The sequence below is a fragment of the Oncorhynchus nerka genome, linkage group LG11 (assembly GCF_034236695.1).
Source record: "Oncorhynchus nerka isolate Pitt River linkage group LG11, Oner_Uvic_2.0, whole genome shotgun sequence".
In the NCBI taxonomy this organism is placed as follows: domain Eukaryota; kingdom Metazoa; phylum Chordata; class Actinopteri; order Salmoniformes; family Salmonidae; genus Oncorhynchus; species Oncorhynchus nerka.
In genome coordinates, this window is record NC_088406.1 from 39,722,083 (window position 1) to 39,740,334 (window position 18,252).

Sequence of the window (18,252 nt, forward strand, 5' to 3'; positions counted from 1 at the left end):
TTGTAAACCAGCGTTCACAGTGTATACTGTTTCTCCCTCCCTCCCTCCCTCCCTCCCTCCCTCCCTCCCTCCCTGAGGTCAGGTTGTAAACTAGCGTTCACAGTGTATGCTGTTTCTCCCTCCCTCCCTCCATCCCTCCTGAGGTCACGTTGTAAACCAGCGTTCACAGTGTATACTGTTTCTCCCTCCCTCCCTCCCTCCCTCCCTCCCACCCTCCCTCCCTCCCTCCCTCCCTGAGGTCAGGTTGTAAACTAGCGTTCACAGTGTATGCTGTTTCTCCCTCCCTCCCTCCCTCCCTCCCGAGGTCAGGTTGTAAACCAGCGTTCACAGTATATGCTGTTTCTCCCTCCCTCCCTCCCTCCCTCCTCCTCCCTCCCTCCCTCCCCCCCTGAGGTCAGGTTGTAAACCAGCGTTCACAGTGTATGCTGTTTCTCCCTCCCTCCCTCCCTCCCGAGGTCAGGTTGTAAACCAGCGTTCACAGTGTATGCTGTTTCTCCCTCCCTCCCTCCCTCCCTCCCTCCTCCCTCCCTCCCTGAGGTCAGGTTGTAAACTAGCGTTCACAGTGTATGCTGTTTCTCCCTCCCTCCCTCCCTCCCTCCCTCCCTCCCTCCCTCCCTGAGGTCAGGTTGTAAACCAGCGTTCACAGTGTATGCTGTTTCTCCCTCCCTCCCTCCCTCCCTCCCTCCCTCCCGAGGTCAGGTTGTAAACCAGCGTTCACAGTGTATGCTGTTTCTCCCTCCCTCCCTCCCTCCCTCCCTCCCTCCCGAGGTCAGGTTGTAAACCAGCGTTCACAGTGTATGCTGTTTCTCCCTCCCTCCCTCCCTCCATCCCGAGGTCAGGTTGTAAACCAGCGTTCACAGTGTATGCTGTTTCTCCCTCCCTCCCTCCCTCCCTCCCTCCCGAGGTCAGGTTGTAAACCAGCGTTCACAGTGTATGCTGTTTCTCCCTCCCTCCCTCCCTCCCGAGGTCAGGTTGTAAACCAGCGTTCACAGTGTATACTGTTTCTCCCTCCCTCCCTCCCTCCCTCCCGAGGTCAGGTTGTAAACCAGCGTTCACAGTGTATACTGTTTCTCCCTCCCTCCTCCCTCCCCTCCCGAGGTCAGGTTGTAAACCAGCGTTCACAGTGTATACTGTTTCTCCCTCCCTCCCTCCCTCCCTCCCTCCCTCCCTCCCTCCCTCCCTCCCTCCCGAGGTCAGGTTGTAAACCAGCGTTCACAGTGTATACTGTTTCTCCCTCCCTCCCTCCCTCCCTCCCTCCCTCCCTGAGGTCAGGTTGTAAACTAGCGTTCACAGTGTATGCTGTTTCTCCCCCTCCCTCCCTCCCTCCCTCCCTCCCTCCCTCCCTCCCTCCCTGAGGTCACGTTGTAAACCAGCGTTCACAGTGTATGCTGTTTCTCCCTCCCTCCCTCCCTCCCTCCCTCCCTCCCTCCCTCCCTCCCTCCCTGAGGTCAGGTTGTAAACTAGCGTTCACAGTGTATGCTGTTTCTCCCTCCCTCCCTCCCTCCCTCCCTCCCTCCCTCCCTCCCTCCCTGAGGTCAGGTTGTAAACCAGCGTTCACAGTGTATGCTGTTTCTCCTCCCTCCCTCCCTCCCTCCCTCCCTCCCTCCCTCCCGAGGTCAGGTTGTAAACCAGCGTTCACAGTGTATGCTGTTTCTCCCTCCCTCCCTCCCTCCCTCCCTCCCTCCCTCCCTCCCCCCTGAGGTCAGGTTGTAAACCAGCGTTCACAGTGTATGCTGTTTCTCCCTCCCTCCCTCCCTCCATCCCGAGGTCAGGTTGTAAACCAGCGTTCACAGTGTATGCTGTTTCTCCCTCCCTCCCTCCCTCCCTCCCTCCCCCTCCCTGAGGTCAGGTTGTAAACCAGCGTTCACAGTGTATGCTGTTTCTCCCTCCCTCCCTCCCTCCCGAGGTCAGGTTGTAAACCAGCGTTCACAGTGTATACTGTTTCTCCCTCCCTCCCTCCCTCCCTCCCTCCCGAGGTCAGGTTGTAAACCAGCGTTCACAGTGTATACTGTTTCTCCCTCCCTCCCTCCCTCCCTCCCGAGGTCAGGTTGTAAACCAGCGTTCACAGTGTATACTGTTTCTTTCTCCCTCCCCTCCCTCCCTCCCTCCCGAGGTCAGGTTGTAAACCAGCGTTCACAGTGTATACTGTTTCTCCCTCCCTCCCTCCCTCCCTCCCTCCCTCCCTCCCTCCCTCCCTCCCCTCCCTCCCTGAGGTCAGGTTGTAAACTAGCGTTCACAGTGTATGCTGTTTCTCCCTCCCCTCCCTCCCTCCCTCCCTCCCTCCCTCCCTCCCTCCCTCCCTCCCTCCCTGAGGTCAGGTTGTAAACTAGCGTTCACAGTGTATGCTGTTTCTCCCTCCCTCCCTCCCTCCCTCCCGAGGTCAGGTTGTAAACCAGCGTTCACAGTATATGCTGTTTCTCCCTCCCTCCCTCCCTCCCTCCCTCCCTCCTCCCTGAGGTCAGGTTGTAAACCAGCGTTCACAGTGTATGCTGTTTCTCCCTCCCTCCCCCTCCCTCCCGAGGTCAGGTTGTAAACCAGCGTTCACAGTGTATGCTGTTTCTCCCTCCCTCCCTCCCTCCCTCCCTCCCTCCCTCCCTCCCTCCCTGAGGTCAGGTTGTAAACTAGCGTTCACAGTGTATGCTGTTTCTCCCTCCCTCCCTCCCTCCCTCCCTCCCTCCCTCCCTGAGGTCAGGTTGTAAACCAGCGTTCACAGTGTATGCTGTTTCTCCCTCCCTCCCTCCCTCCCTCCCTCCCGAGGTCAGGTTGTAAACCAGCGTTCACAGTGTATGCTGTTTCTCCCTCCCTCCCTCCCTCCCTCCCTCCCTCCCTCCCTCCCCCCTCCCGAGGTCAGGTTGTAAACCAGCGTTCACAGTGTATGCTGTTTCTCCCTCCCTCCCTCCCTCCATCCCGAGGTCAGGTTGTAAACCAGCGTTCACAGTGTATGCTGTTTCTCCCTCCCTCCCTCCCTCCCTCCCTCCCGAGGTCAGGTTGTAAACCAGCGTTCACAGTGTATGCTGTTTCTCCCTCCCTCCCTCCCTCCCTCCCGAGGTCAGGTTGTAAACCAGCGTTCACAGTGTATACTGTTTCTCCCTCCCTCCCTCCCTCCCTCCCTCCCTCCCGAGGTCAGGTTGTAAACCAGCGTTCACAGTGTATACTGTTTCTCCCTCCCTCCCTCCCTCCCTCCCGAGGTCAGGTTGTAAACCAGCGTTCACAGTGTATGCTGTTTCTCCCTCCCTCCTCCCTCCCTCCCTCCCTCCCTCCCTCCTCCCTCCCTCCCTCCCTCCCTCCCTCCCTCCCGAGGTCAGGTTGTAAACCAGCGTTCACAGTGTATGCTGTTTCTCCCCCTCCTCCCTCCCTCCCTCCCTCCCCTCCCTCCCTCCCCCTCCCTCCCTCCCTGAGGTCAGGTTGTAAACTAGCGTTCACAGTGTATGCTGTTTCTCCCTCCCTCCCTCCCTCCCTCCCTCCCTCCTGGTCACGTTGTAAACCAGCGTTCACAGTGTATGCTGTTTCTCCCTCCCTCCCTCCCTCCCCTCCTCCCCTCCCTCCCTCCCTGAGGTCAGGTTGTAAACTAGCGTTCACAGTGTATGCTGTTTCTCCCTCCCTCCTCCCTCCCTCCTCCCTCCCTGAGGTCAGGTTGTAAACCAGCGTTCACAGTGTATGCTGTTTCTCCTCCCTCCCTCCCTCCCTCCCTCCCGAGGTCAGGTTGTAAACCAGCGTTCACAGTGTATGCTGTTTCTCCCTCCCTCCCTCCCTCCCTCCCTCCCTCCCTCCCGAGGTCAGGTTGTAAACCAGCGTTCACAGTGTATGCTGTTTCTCCCTCCCTCCCTCCCTCCATCCCGAGGTCAGGTTGTAAACCAGCGTTCACAGTGTATGCTGTTTCTCCCTCCCTCCTCCCTCCCTCCCGAGGTCAGGTTGTAAACCAGCGTTCACAGTGTATGCTGTTTCTCCCTCCCTCCCTCCCTCCCTCCCGAGGTCAGGTTGTAAACCAGCGTTCACAGTGTATACTGTTTCTCCCTCCCTCCCTCCCTCCCCCGAGGTCAGGTTGTAAACCAGCGTTCACAGTGTATACTGTTTCTCCCTCCCTCCCTCCCTCCCTCCCGAGGTCAGGTTGTAAACCAGCGTTCACAGTGTATACTGTTTCTCCCTCCCTCCTCCCTCCCTCCCTCCCGAGGTCAGGTTGTAAACCAGCGTTCACAGTGTATACTGTTTCTCCCTCCCTCCCTCCCTCCCTCCCTCCCTCCCTCCCTCCCTCCCTCCCTGAGGTCAGGTTGTAAACTAGCGTTCACAGTGTATGCTGTTTCTCCCTCCCTCCCTCCCTCCCTCCCTCCCTCCCTCCCTCCCTCCCTCCCTCCCTCCCTCCCTCCCTCCCTCCCTCCTGAGGTCACGTTGTAAACCAGCGTTCACAGTGTATACTGTTTCTCCCTCCCTCCCTCCCTCCCTCCCTCCCTCCCTGAGGTCAGGTTGTAAACTAGCGTTCACAGTGTATGCTGTTTCTCCCTCCCTCCCTCCCTCCCTCCCTCCCTCCCTCCCGAGGTCAGGTTGTAAACCAGCGTTCACAGTGTATGCTGTTTCTCCCTCCCTCCCTCCCTCCCTCCCTCCTCCCTCCCGAGGTCAGGTTGTAAACCAGCGTTCACAGTGTATGCTGTTTCTCCCTCCCTCCCTCCCTCCCTCCCTCCCTCCCTGAGGTCAGGTTGTAAACCAGCGTTCACAGTGTATGCTGTTTCTTCCCTCCCTCCCTCCCTCCCTCCCTCCCTGAGGTCAGGTTGTGGATGCAGTGTTCACAGTGTATGCTGATGCTCCAAATTACTGTGTGTGAAATCCTCCCCACTCTCCTGGGGGAGCAGTCATATCACTCTCCTTTCATATCCTCACCCTCTCTCTCTCTCTCTCTCTCTCTCTCTCTCCCTCCTTCTCTCTCTCCTTCTCCTTCACTTTCTCTCTCTATCTCTCTCTCCCTCCGTCTCTCTCCTTCTTGTTCTCTCTCTCTATCTCTCACTCTCACTCTCATCTGTTCTCTCCATCTCCTGGGCTGTGGATCAGGCAGTGTCAAGGCTTTCCACTAGAAGCCTATTAGCTGTGTGCAGGGAGAGCACAGAGGAGCTACTATGATAGCAGGTTGTCACTCTGCTCCCCTCTCCTTTATAACTGTATCAGTCATGCTGGCTTGGGGCCTGACTCAATCATCTTATTATGGCCCCATCTCAGCAGAACTGACTGACACACACACACACACACACACACACACACACACACACACACACACACACACACACACACACACACACACACACACAGTTATTACAGTTTTTCTCAATTGCTAAAACACCATTTCTGAAACCTTGCTCCATTTCCTGAAAACATTAAACACAAAACCTCATCTTCAAGCACTATTTACATAGCCTCTGACTCCTCTCGCAAAATGAAACATTCGCCTCAAAACAGTTTTATCTGTGTTCAAAATCAAACACTGCTCTCAAATCATAAACAACGTGATCAAAATGACATACACTCTCAAGCAGTCAGTAAACAATACACCGAAAAATAGAAAACACATTGTTCAAAACATACAATTCTCAGGGAGAAGTACATTTTAATCAAAAAAAATATTCATTTGTCTTTTGATGAACGAAAACATGTTCTATCATAGTAGCTCAAAAATGATCAGAAATTACTCCTCTGCTTTGCTCTTTGCAATTTAGTTTTTTGTTCTTCCTCCTCCTTGTACCCCTATTTTTACAGTCCTGTACCCTGCATCACACAAACTTGTCCTTTGTCTCTGTGATACTGTAATTCTTGTTCTTTGTTGATATGAACCTGCAACCAGTCAAAATCTATTGAGCAGTCAGTACTGTTAGTAAATGGAAAGCACAATGTTCAGGGCCATACAATTTGTCCATTGTACAGTAGACAGCCTACAATGCACTGTACTACAGTATACAATACTAAAAGGGACAAAAATCAAAGGAGTAAACATGTGCTCAATGTGCTTCTTCTTGTCTTTGGGCTGGGTCAGGCCAGAGCCCTTCGTCGACATCACAAGCAATATTGTCCCTCCTGGGGCAACGGGGGAAGAAGCCTCTTGTGTGCCGTATCCAGCCCTGACATGATTCCTCACCTATATCACCACAGGCTAAATCCATGGCTTGCAGCAGATTTACCCTGTTGTAGGGTTGTCTATCATATACTTTCCTTCTCCAAGAGGAGAAAAACTCCTCAATCGGATTCAGGAAAGGCGAGTATGGAGGGAGGTACAAGTTCATAAACTGCCCATTGATGTTAAACCATTCCCTTACCTGAACAGCTCGGTGGAAACTGACATTGTCCCACACTATCACATAGGTGGGAATGGGATTCTTATTTAGCTCTTGACCCTGCTGCTCTTGAACCTGCAGCTCAAATAAAATGATCTTAGATTGGCAATAAATCTTAGAAGGTGCTGGGTGTTATATGGCCCGAGTGTAACATGGTGATGTAGAACACCATGGTTGCTGATAGCAGCACAGATTGTGACATTGCCAGCTCGTTGACCAGGGACTTCAACAATGGCCCGCTGTCCAATCATGTTTCGGCCTCTCCTTCTCCTCTTTGTTAGATTGAAGCCTGCTTCATCGACAAAGATGAACTCATGGGGTCTGTCCAAGGATTCCAAGTCAAATATTGTCTGTGTAGAAATACAATATACTGTATGTAGGATTTTGTAAGTCGTACAGAGACAGTGCTATACTGTAGAGTACAATTAGGCTTCTGATTCACATACATTGTATGTACTGAAGATTAATGTCATTCACATAGTATGTGTTAGTACTGTAGACAATCTGGATTACAGTAAATGTTTCTGAATGTACACTTACTTGCACATACTGAGCTGGCAGTTCTTTCACCATTGGTGAGTTGCGCTCAAACGGTATTCTGTATACTTGTTTCATTCTCATCCTGTCACGATGGAGGACACGGTCAATTGTGGAAATGCTCACACTGTCGATTCCCTGGAAGTGTGTGTTGTCTTGTATCACTCGTTCCTGGATTTCTCTGAGTCATATTGCATTATCTTGAAGGACCATGCCAATAATGGCCTCTTGCTCCCGAGTGAATATAGCTGTCCTTTCACCTGCATGTGGCAGCCTTGCAATTCTACAAAAAGTAGTTGTGCAGTTACAAAATATATTCATGCAGTACAATACATACAGTGATTAACTTTACAAATGTCTTGAAACAGCTGCATATAGTGTAGTACAGTAAATTTGCAATTACAAAAATACAGTAGTATACTGTAGCTGTTCTCTTCTCTGAATGTCCTTACTATGGTGGACACAGAAAATCGGCTCAAATTGGGTTCCACTCTAAGTCCTGCTTCCCTCATTGTCAGTCCATGGATAAGAACATGGTCTATAACTGTTGCTCGAATTTCATCAGATATGTCCACTCTTTGTCTTCCTCTTCCCCTTCGTCCTCCTCTTCCTCTTTCTTGCCCTCCTCCTCCTCTTCCTCCTCGTGGCCCACCTCGCATACGCACTCGTCCTCGTCCTCTCACATTGTTTCTTCTATCCATTCTCAGACTTTCTCCTTCCCACCTTCAACAACCAATCTCTGAACTGGCTTATATTGGTTGTGTCGCATCATTTGAAACAGGTTAAATCAATTTTGAGTCGTTGTGTTCAATCAATGACATACGTTCTCTATTTGTATTTGATTGTTGCCACTTGTGTTTACCGGTATGGATGACATGTGCATTAGAGTGCAGAATGTGTTTTGAGAATGAGAATGTGTTTAGAGTTTGGCTGAAAAGTCTAAGTGATATCTGCAAATTGTGTTTTACCATGTGAAATGGTTTAAGGTATTGACAACAGACTGCATAATTAGCTAAATGAGTCCAGGCAACTGAGAACTTTGTTCAGCCAATGGGTTTTAGTGTTTTAGCAATTGAGAAAAACTGTAATGTAAGTCACATTGACATTAATAAATAACTACTATAAATGTGTGCTGTTCAATAAGGCTGGACAGTACAGGGTTAATGTCAGTCACAGCATAGGACAGTATGCTAAAACACCAATGAACCAAATGAAGACCAGTTGCTGCTTTGGACTCTGAAAACTAAATGTAGTGTTCTATTTATGTCTATGTGATGTTTTCTATGTTATTCCATGTGAGCTTCAGCCTAAACACTGCTGTCACATATGTCTCTCCTAATTTCAGCTGTCACAATATTTCTCCACACTGATGTGATATTCCACAGGCTCAGTGCAGCTATCCACCCTCTGTCACATCACACAGGGACAGGAAACAAAAGACAGAAACGTTCAATTGCATTATGGTCATTATAGGAGAGGTATGATCTCCACCCAGCTTAGAGACCAGCACACACACACCATGGGATCTTAATGTGTGTGCGTGTGTGTATGTGGGGAGGAACCTGCATGGAAACAAAGGGCTTGTCCGTCTCCAGCCCCTCCCCAGCCCCACCCCGCTCCCCCTGCAGTGTGACAGCCTGTGAGCAGAGCAGAGCAGGGCGGGTGACAAGGCGGGTAGTGGGGTGAGTAGGGGGCGGGGTGGGGTGGAGGAGTTGCAGGGTGGGTCTGGAGGGGCCTGGTCCTCCCCGGTCATCCTTCCTGGTGGTGGGCTGATTAGATTGGGGCCGAAGTCTCCAGCTGGCAGGCAGGACTGGGCTGACACACACACACACACACACACACACATACACGGGCAGGACTGTCTGTGACTGGGTGCTGGCTGACTGGCTGGCTGGTAGGCCGGCTGGCTGTGTCCCAATCGCTCTTCAGCTCTGACACCTCTGACAGCTTCAGCAAACAGGTTCATTAAATGACATTTCTTACAGCTGCTTCTCTCTCTGGGCTTTGTCAAGCCTCCAGTCTACAGGGGCCCCTTTCTCTCTGGGCTTTGTCAAGGCTTCAGTCTACAGGGGCCCCTCACTGCTTGTTGGTTTAAACCAAGGCTTTGTTGTTCTGACATAATGTTTTGATGTGGGCTGTTTGAAGCGGAGGCTTTTTAGCCTGTGTGTTGTTGCTGGTGAGGCCTTTGGCCTGCTCTGTATGTATTTAGCCCTGTGGCCTGGCCTGCCTGCTCTCTGTTCCCAGTCACAGCAACAGACAAGAGGAACCAGTAAAGGGTATTACATCCAGGTAGACACACCCGCTCCTATAGTTTTTAATGTAAGGTTGATCAGGCCATGCATTATAATAGTATTCTCTTGTCATTTCTCAGTTGTTTCTGCATATTCTCATCTTTCTTCATCCTGATCTGTTCACAATCTCTCCATTCATCCATCTGTACCTTTCTCTACCTCTCCTTCTCTCCACCTTTCCCTCTCCCCATCTCTCCTTTTCTCCATCTCCCCCCACTCTCCACCTCTCCCTCTCTCCATCTTTCCTCTCCTCTTCCTCCTCCTCAGCAGCTCCCTACTACAGGCGTTCTCTGAGCAGACAGTCTGTCTCTATGACAACTGTTAGAGTCTGGGGTTGCTGATTTGTCAACCTGGGGCAGCACAGGGAGGAGAAACAAAGATGCCACCACCCCTCCCTCCACCACCTCTCCCTCCCTCCCTCACTCCCTCACTCCCTCCACTTCTCACTCCCTCGCTCCCTCCACCTGCCACCTTCCTCCCTTCACTCCACTCCTCTCCATCTAATCCACTTCTAATTGAGCTCCAGAGACTTTGATGTGGCAGGTAGGTCGAGCCACAGCTATTCCAGGGAGAAATTAAGGCACCGCTGCCTCTCTCCTCACCTCTTCTTCCCTCTCCTCCCCTCTCCTCCCCTCCCCTTCCCGTCCTCTCCTCCTCTGCTCCTGCTTGTCACTGTTTTAAATGAGCATTAGCATTGGACCTAACCTCCCCAGCCCAACATCTCACTCTGCCTCCCTCCCTCGTTCCCCTCTGGACTGTCAGTCAGGCTCGAGCTACATCCCCTCTCTGTGTGTTGTGTTTCGGCTGTTCTCTCTCGCACACCTCCCTGGCTGGTTCTCTTGTCTCTGTCTGTGTCCAGCTACACTGATAAGATGGGAATGTGTGTGATTGTAACCTGGGGAGACTAGGCCGCCCCAAGGGCTCAGACAGTGTTGGACGAGGAAGGAGGGAGGAAGGAGGGAGGGAGGGAGGTGTGTTAGGGGGATCATTCTCACCTGTCACGAAGGCCTCTCTTGATCTCCCTCGGTAGACCTGCTGTCCTAGAGGTGCTGCACACTAATGATCCCCCTCTCCTCATCCCCCTCTCCTCTCCTCTCCTCTCTTTTGCTCACCCCCATCCTTTCCTCTTTCCTCTCCTCTCTCACCCTCTCCTTTCCTCTTCCCTCTCCTCTCCTCTCTCACCCTCTTCATTCTTCTTCCCTCACCTCTCCTCTCTTACCCTCTCCTCTCCTCTCCTCTCTTACCCTCTCCTCTCCTCTTCCTCCCTCTCCTTTCCTCTTCTCTCTCCTCTTGTCTCTCACCCTCTCCTTCCCTCTTTCCTCTTCTCTCTAACCCTCTCCTTTCCTCTTCCCGCACCTCTCCTCTTCCTCCCTCTCCTCTCTCACCCTCTCCTTCCCTCTTCCCTCTCCTCTCCTCTCTAACCCTCTCCTCTCTTCTGCTCTCTCATCCTCTCCTTTCCTCTTCCCTCTCCTCTCCTCTCCTCTCCTCTCCTCCTCTCCTCTCCTCTCCTCTCCTCTCCTCTCCTCTCCTCTCCTCTCTCCTCTCCTCTCCTCTCCTCTCCTCTCCTCTCCCTCTCATTTCTTCTTCCCTCTCCTCTCCTCTGCTCTCTCATCCTCTCCTTTCTTCTTCCCTCTCTCATCCTATCCTTTCTTCTTCCCTCTCTCATCCTCTCCTCTTCCCTCTCTTCTCTCACCCTCTCCTTTTACTCTTCCCGCACCTCTCCTCTTCTCTTTTCTTCTCTTCTCCTCTCTTCTTTTCTTCTCTTCTCCTCTCCTCTTCCTCCCCTCCTTTCCTCTTCTCTCTCCTCTCCTTTCCTCTTCTCTCTCCTCTCCTTTCCTCTTCTCTCTCCTCTCCTCTCCTCTCCTCTTCTCTTCTCTTCTCCTCTTCCTCCCCCTCCTTTCCTCTTCTCTCTCCTCTCCTTTCATCTCCTCTCTCACCCTCTCCTTACCTCTTCCCTCTCCTCTCCTCTCTAACTCTCTCCTTTCTTCTTCCCTCTCCTCTCCTCTGCTCTCTCTCATCCTCTGCTCTCTCATCCTCTGCTCTCTCATCCTCTCCTTTCTTCTTCCCTCTCTCATCCTCTCCTTTCTTCTTCCCTCTCTCATCCTCTCTCCTCTCCTCTCCTCTCCTCTCCTCTCCTCTCCTCTCCTCTCCTCTCCTCTCCTTTCCTCTTCCCTCTCCTCTCCTCTCCCACCCTCTCCTCTCCTCTCCTTTCCTCTCCTCTCCTCTCCCTCTCTCCTCTCCTCTCCTCTCCTCTCCTCTCCTCTCCTCTCCTCTCCTCTCCTCTCCTCTCCTCTCCTCTTCCCTCTCCCCTCTCCTCCTCTCATCTCCTCTTCCCTCTCCTCCCTCATCCTCTCCTCTCCTCTCCTCTCCTCGTCTCTCCTCTCCACTCCTTTCTTCTTCCCTCTCGTCTCTCTTCCTCCCCCTCCTTTCCTCTTCTCTCTCCTCTCCTTTCATCTCCTCTCTCACCCTCTCCTTTCCTCTTTCCTCTCCTCTCCTCTCCTCTCCTCTCTCTCTCTCCTCTCCTCTCCTCTCCTCTCTCACCCTCTCCTTTCCTCTTCTCTGTCCTTTCCTCTTCTCTCTCTCTCCTCTCCTCTCTTCTCCTCTTCCTCGCTCTCCTTTCCTCTTCCCTCTCCTCTCCTCTCTAACCCTCTCCTTTCCTCTTCCCTCTCATCTCTAACCCTCTCCTTTATTCTTCCCTCTCCTCTCCTCTCTCACCCTCCTCTTTCCTCTTCCCGCACCTCTCCTCTCTTCTCCTCTCCTCTCCTCTTCCTCCCTCCCTCTCCTTTCTTCTTCTCTCTCCTCTCCTCTCTCACCCTCTCCTTCCCTCTTCTCTCTCCTCGCCTCGCCTCTCCACTCCTTTCTTCTTCCCTCTCGTCTCTCATCCTCTCTTCCTCCCCCTCCTTTCCTCTTCTCTCTCCTCTCCTTTCATCTCCTCTCTCACCCTCTCCTTTCCTCTTCCCTCTCCTCCTCTCCTCTCCTCTCCTCTCTCACCCTCTCCTTTCCTCTTCTCTCTCCTCTTCTCTCCTTTCCTCTTCTCGCTCTCTCTCTCTCTCCTCTACTCTCCTCTCTTCTCCTCTTCCTCCCTCTCCTTTCCTCTTCCCTCTCCTCTCCTCTCTAACCCTCTCATTTCCTCTTCCCTCTCATCTCTAACCCTCTCCTTTATTCTTCCCTCTCTTCTCCTCTGCTCTCTCATCCTCTCCCTTCCTCTTCCCTCTCCTCCCCTCTCTCACCCTCCTCTTTCCTCTTCCCCGCACCTCTCCTCTCCTCTCCTCTCCTCTTCCCTCTCCTCCCTCATCCTCGCCTCTCCTCTCCTTCGCCTCGCCGCCTCGCCTCTCCACTCCTTTCTTCTTCCCTCTCGTCTCTCTTCCTCCCCCTCCTTTCCTTCTTCTCTCTCCTCTCCTTTCATCTCCTCTCTCACCCTCTCCTTTCCTCTTCCCTCTCCCTCTCCTCTCCTCTCCTCTCCTCTCCTCTCTCACCCTCTCCTTTCCTCTTTCCTCTCCTCTCCTCTCCTCCTCTCCTCTCTCACCCTCTCCTTTCCTCTTCTCTGTCCTTTCCTCTTCTCTCTCTCTCCTCTCCTCTCTTCTCCTCTTCCTCCCTCTCCTTTCCTCTTCCCTCTCCTCTCCTCTCTAACCCTCTCCTTTCCTCTTCCCTCTCATCTCTAACCCTCTCCTTTATTCTTCCCTCTCCTCTGCTCTCTCATCCTCTCCCTTTCTCTTCCCTCTCCTCCCCTCTCTCACCCTCCTCTTTCCTCTTCCCGCACCTCTCTTCTCCTCTCCTCTCTCCTCTTCCTCCCTCCCTCTCCTTTCCTCTTCTCTTCTCTCTCCTCTCTTCTCTCACCCTCTCCTTCCCTCTTCCCTCTCCTCGCCCCGCCTCGCCTCTCCACTCCTTTCTTCTTCCCTCTCGTCTCTCATCCTCTCTGCCTCCCCCTCCTTTCCTCTTCTCTCTCCTCTCCTTTCATCTCCTCTCTCACCCTCTCCTTTCCTCTTCCCTCTCCTCTCCTCTTCCCTCTCCTCTCCTCTCCTTTCCTCTTCTCTCTCTCTCTCCTCTCCTTTCCTCTTCTCTCTCTCTCTCTCTCCTCTACTCTCCTCCTCTCTTCTCTTCCTCCCTCCCCTTTCCCCTTCCCTCTCCTCTCCTCTCTAACCCTCTCCTTTCCTCTTCCCTCTCATCTCTAACCCTCTCCTTTATTCTTCCCTCTCCTCTCCTCTGCTCTCTCATCCTCTCCCTTCCTCTTCCCTCTCCTCCCCTCTCTCACCCTCCTCTTTCCTCTTCCCGCACCCTCCCTCCCTCCCTCCCTCCCTCCCTCCCTCCCTCCCTCCCTCCCTCCCTCCCTCCCTCCCTCCTCTCCTCTCTCACCCTCTCCTTCCCTCTTCCCTCTCCTCTCCTATCTAACCCTCTCCTTTCTTCTTCCCTCTGCTCTCCTCTGCTCTCTCATCCTCTCCTTTCCTCTTCCCTCTCCTCTCCTCTCCCATCCTCTCATTTCTTCTTCCCTCTCCTCTCTCATCCTCTCCTTTCTTCTTCCCTCTCCTCTCCTCTCCTCTCCTCTCCTCTCCTCTCCTCTCCTCTCCTCTCCTCTCCTCTCCTCTCCTCTCCTCTCCTTTCTTCTTCCCTCTCGTCTCTCATCCTCTCTTCTTCCCTCTCCTCTCCTCTCTAATCCTCTCCTTTCCTCTTTCCTCTCCTCTCTCACCCTCTCTTCTCCTTGTGTTGGTGTTGATGGGTGTAACCCAAAGGCCTGTTCTTTCTGTTTTTTTACACCCTGGTTGTGGGTTGCAGACCATCTGAAATAGGTGTTAAAGACACAGAGGTGAATCTGGAGTGGGAAATAGAATATTTAGAGACAATATAAGTTTACAACCTTGCTGCAACATAGCACCTCTTCTGTGTGTCACAATGTAAAACCTTTGTGTGGTCTCTTTCCCCTCCTGTTCCTTTCCTCCCCCCCCCCTCTTTTCCTCTCCTCTCTGCAGGTCCTGGCATACTCAGAGGGTCTGCATGGTAAATGGATGTTCAGTGAGATCAGAGCGGTCTTCTCCAGGCGATACCTGCTCCAGAACACAGGCCTGGAGGTCTTCATGGCCAACAGGAGTAAGCATCACACACACTCACTACGTCCCAAATGGCACTCTATTACCGATATTGTGCACTACTTTGGAGCAGAGCCCGTAGTGCACTACATAGAGAATAGGGTGCCATTTTGGACACAGCCAGACTCTTCTCTCATATGTGTCCTGTTTGCATTCTGATGATGATATGTAATAAACTGCTTCTCTTAACCACTTTAACATAGAATGAATACAGTTTTGTTATCTCTCCTCCCAGCGTCAGTGATGTTTAACTTCCCAGACCAAGCCACAGTGAAGAAGGTGGTCTACAGTCTACCCAGGGTCGGAGTAGGAACCAGCTATGGCCTACCACAAGCCAGGTAAACCATACACCTACATTCACACGCACACACACACACACACCTCCATTCACACGCAAACACACACACACACACTTACATTCACACACACACACACACACACACTTACATTCACACACACACTTACATTCACACACACACACACACACACACACTTACATTCACACGCAAACACACACACACCTACATTCACACGCAAACACACACACACCTACATTCACACGCAAACACACACACACCTACATTCACACGCAAACACACACACACACACACCTACATTCACACGCAAACACACACACACACACCTACATTCACACGCAAACACACACACACACACACCTACATTCACACGCAAACACACACATACACCTACATTCACACGCAAACACACACACCTACATTCACACGCAAACACACACACACCTACATTCACACGCAAACACACACACACCTACATTCAAACGCAAACACACACACACACCTACATTCACACGCAAACACACACACACACATTTACAATTTTAGTTCATGAAACATTTTGTTTGGTCTTTGCAATTCCTCATCTATCTTACTAGCTCCAGAGTAGTATTGTCTAATGCAATGTGTCCAATTTATTTTCAGGGTGTGTATTGTTAGTCTCCCCACATAACCCCTTTGTGTGGTGGAGTGTGGAGCCGGCTCTGGCAGCAGCTGACCCTGCCTGGAGCAGAGACATTCTAAATCCCATTGCTCCTGTCATTGGAGTGAGTGGTCATTGACCCTGACTGAACTGATCTAATTCTCTAAGTGAAGTCTATAGCACAGAACTGCAACCTGCCTGCATTTCTGACCACTGACCACACAGTAAAATACACAGAAGGAGACGAACGACAGTCCCTTCACCTTACCTACACTCTGTCATTAATTACCACAAAACACACATCTATTGTTAGCTATTGACTGGCTAGTGTTAGCTATCTGCTGTTAGCTAGTGTTATCTGTCAGCTAGTGTTAGCAATCTGCTAGTGTTAGCTATTGGCTAGTGTTAGCTAGTATTGTTAGCTATTCTAGTGTTAGTTATCAGTCAGTTAACTAGTGTTAGCTATTGTTTGGTATAGTGTTAGCAATTGGTGTTAGCTATTGATTGGCTAGTAGTTTTAGCTATTATTAGCTATTGTTTGCCAGGCTATGGTCTGGCCTATAACTTGACATTAAGACTGTGAGAGGTTTTTTAGAAACAGCCTCCATCCAACTCTTGATTCTCACCATGTGTTGAGTTGAAGTCACATCAAGGCCTGCAGGACTCTGACACTTTGGTCATGGCAGTAGAATGCTCCAGTTTCACATGCGGATGAAGTTGTCACACTGTGCCAGTGTGTGGTGCTCTGAGCTCTGACTGAATGATTGCCTTTCTGGGAGTGTTGGTCTTTAGCTGGTCAATGTCTGTCTGGTTGTACACTTTGGTTTCTTGAGTACACTTTCAAACCCCTTACATAAACCTCATTGGTTCGAATGAGCCCTGTTCAAAAGTAGTGCATTACATAGGGAAAAGGGTGGCATTTTGGATACAACCTAAGGTTTTTCTTCCTCTGTTGTTGTGCAGGCGTATCTCCATGGCGACGCCCCGGCAGCTCTTCAAGTCGTCCAACATGACCCAGCGCTGGCAGAGGAGGGAGATCTCCAACTTCGAGTACCTCATGTTCCTCAACACCGTCGCAGGTCAGCATCCCTCCTCTCTCTTTTCTCAGTCTCCTCCTCTCTCCTCTTTTCCCTCCTCCCTTTCTCCCTCTCTCCTATGCCCTCTCTCCCTCATCTTGGAGGGATCCATGTTGTTGTGTTGAGCAGATGAATGTAGTGTATGTTGTTGTTGACTGTTAAAACACGCATTCAGGGCCTACAGGTAAGTTGTCTTTGTTTAAGGAGTAGGATGCTCTGTTCAGTGTTCAGTTCACTCGTAAGCAGTAATACTGTTCGTACTGTAGGTAGCCTACACTTCACTGTTCATGTGGAGGAATAGGACTTTTATTTGAAGAAAGAAAAGAAGGAAAATGGAAGAAAGATCACACATCCTCCAGGATAATTAGGGGTTGTGTGTGTGTGTGTGCACACGTCTTTGTCGCCTCTCTGATCTGAACTGTGACTAACTGGAGAACGAGAGCGCCTGGCGCACCACTCCTCTCTGTGGGGTGTCACATCCCTCGCTCCCTCGCTCGCTGCAGAGTCATGCATATTTATATTTATCTGTGGCGTGAGTTCGATACATTATTGTCATCTAATTAGATGTACGGCAGACAGAAAAACATGGTGGAAATTCATTAAAAATGTGTGGTAATGACCTGAGCTGCCAAAAGTGTCAGGGAGGTGGGGTGTAAGACAGGAGGGGATGGAGGGAAGAGAAGAAGGAGAGGAGGGGTGGTGGAGGAGAGGAAGAGAGGTGTTAACGTGCAGCCAGTGCTCTTCTAATTAAACACTATTCTACTGGTATTAACATTCTGACACTTCAGAGTGTGTGTATCATCCTGACACTTCAGAACAAGCTGGAACTCTACCCACAATGCACCACACCACCACCCTTGTCTCCCCCCTGCACCCTCACACCCACCTCACCCCCTCACCTCTGTTTTTCCATACACCTCCACCCTAGAATAGCACTGACACATCTACCCACACCACACCACACTGCCATCCCTATCTACCTCCTACACTCTTACACCCTCACTCCTGTCTCATCCATACACCCTCACATACAGGACCCCCCTCTCCCTCTTACACCCTCACCGAAGAACAGGAACAGGCTACAGCAGAGTTAAATCTACTCACACCGTTATCTCCCCAAGCGAATGCCTAGGCTTAAGCTCAGTGTGCTAATGCAGTCTTGTGACATGCAGGACACTTGGGTATGAACCCAGTCTGTTACAGCAGCTCTGGGAATGAACGGTGTGCATCACCCCGGGGCATGTGTGTGATTTTACATCTGTAATATCTTACCCTAACCCACTACCATATTGTGTCATCATTTTCTGCATTTACATTTTGGTCATTTAGCAGAATCTCTGATCCAGAGTGACTTACAATCACCTTAACCACTCTAACCCTAACCCAGCATCATAATGTACCATTCACAACACCCAGATCTAACCCTAATGATTGTCTATACATCACAGCAGCAGCAGAACCACCCTTCCATTAAACTACATTAACCACTCTAACCCCAACCCAGCATCATAATGTACCATTCACAACACCCAGATCTAACCCTAATGATTGTCTATACATCACAGCAGCAGCAGAACCACCCTTCCATTAAACTACCTTAACCACTCTAACCCCAACCCAGCATCATAATGTACCATTCACAACACCCAGATCTAACCCTAATGATTGTCTATACATCACAGCAGCAGCAGAACCACCCTTCCATTAAACTACCTTAACCACTCTAACCCCAACCCAGCATCATAATGTACCATTCACAACACCCAGATCTAACCCTAATGATTGTCTATACATCACAGCAGCAGCAGAACCACCCTTCCATTAAATTACCTTAACCACTCTAACCCCAACCCAGCATCATAATGTACCATTCACAACACCCAGATCTAACCCTAATGATTGTCTATACATCACAGCAGCAGCAGAACCACCCTTCCATTAAACTACATTAACCACTCTAACCCCAACCCAGCATCATAATGTACCATTCACAACACCC

General features: G+C 51.1%; 1 protein-coding gene across 1 annotated transcript in view; it reads left to right on the forward strand.

The window, feature by feature from the left end:
- LOC115118987 (neurobeachin-like) overlaps positions 1-18,252 on the forward strand; it is a 304,621-nt gene that overhangs the window by 211,513 nt on the left and 74,856 nt on the right. Inside the window, exons 40-42 of the mRNA XM_065024068.1 lie at positions 14,104-14,221; positions 14,456-14,558; positions 16,141-16,256. Coding sequence (XP_064880140.1) covers positions 14,104-14,221; positions 14,456-14,558; positions 16,141-16,256 — 337 coding nt within the window. The remainder of the gene's footprint in view (positions 1-14,103; positions 14,222-14,455; positions 14,559-16,140; positions 16,257-18,252) is intronic.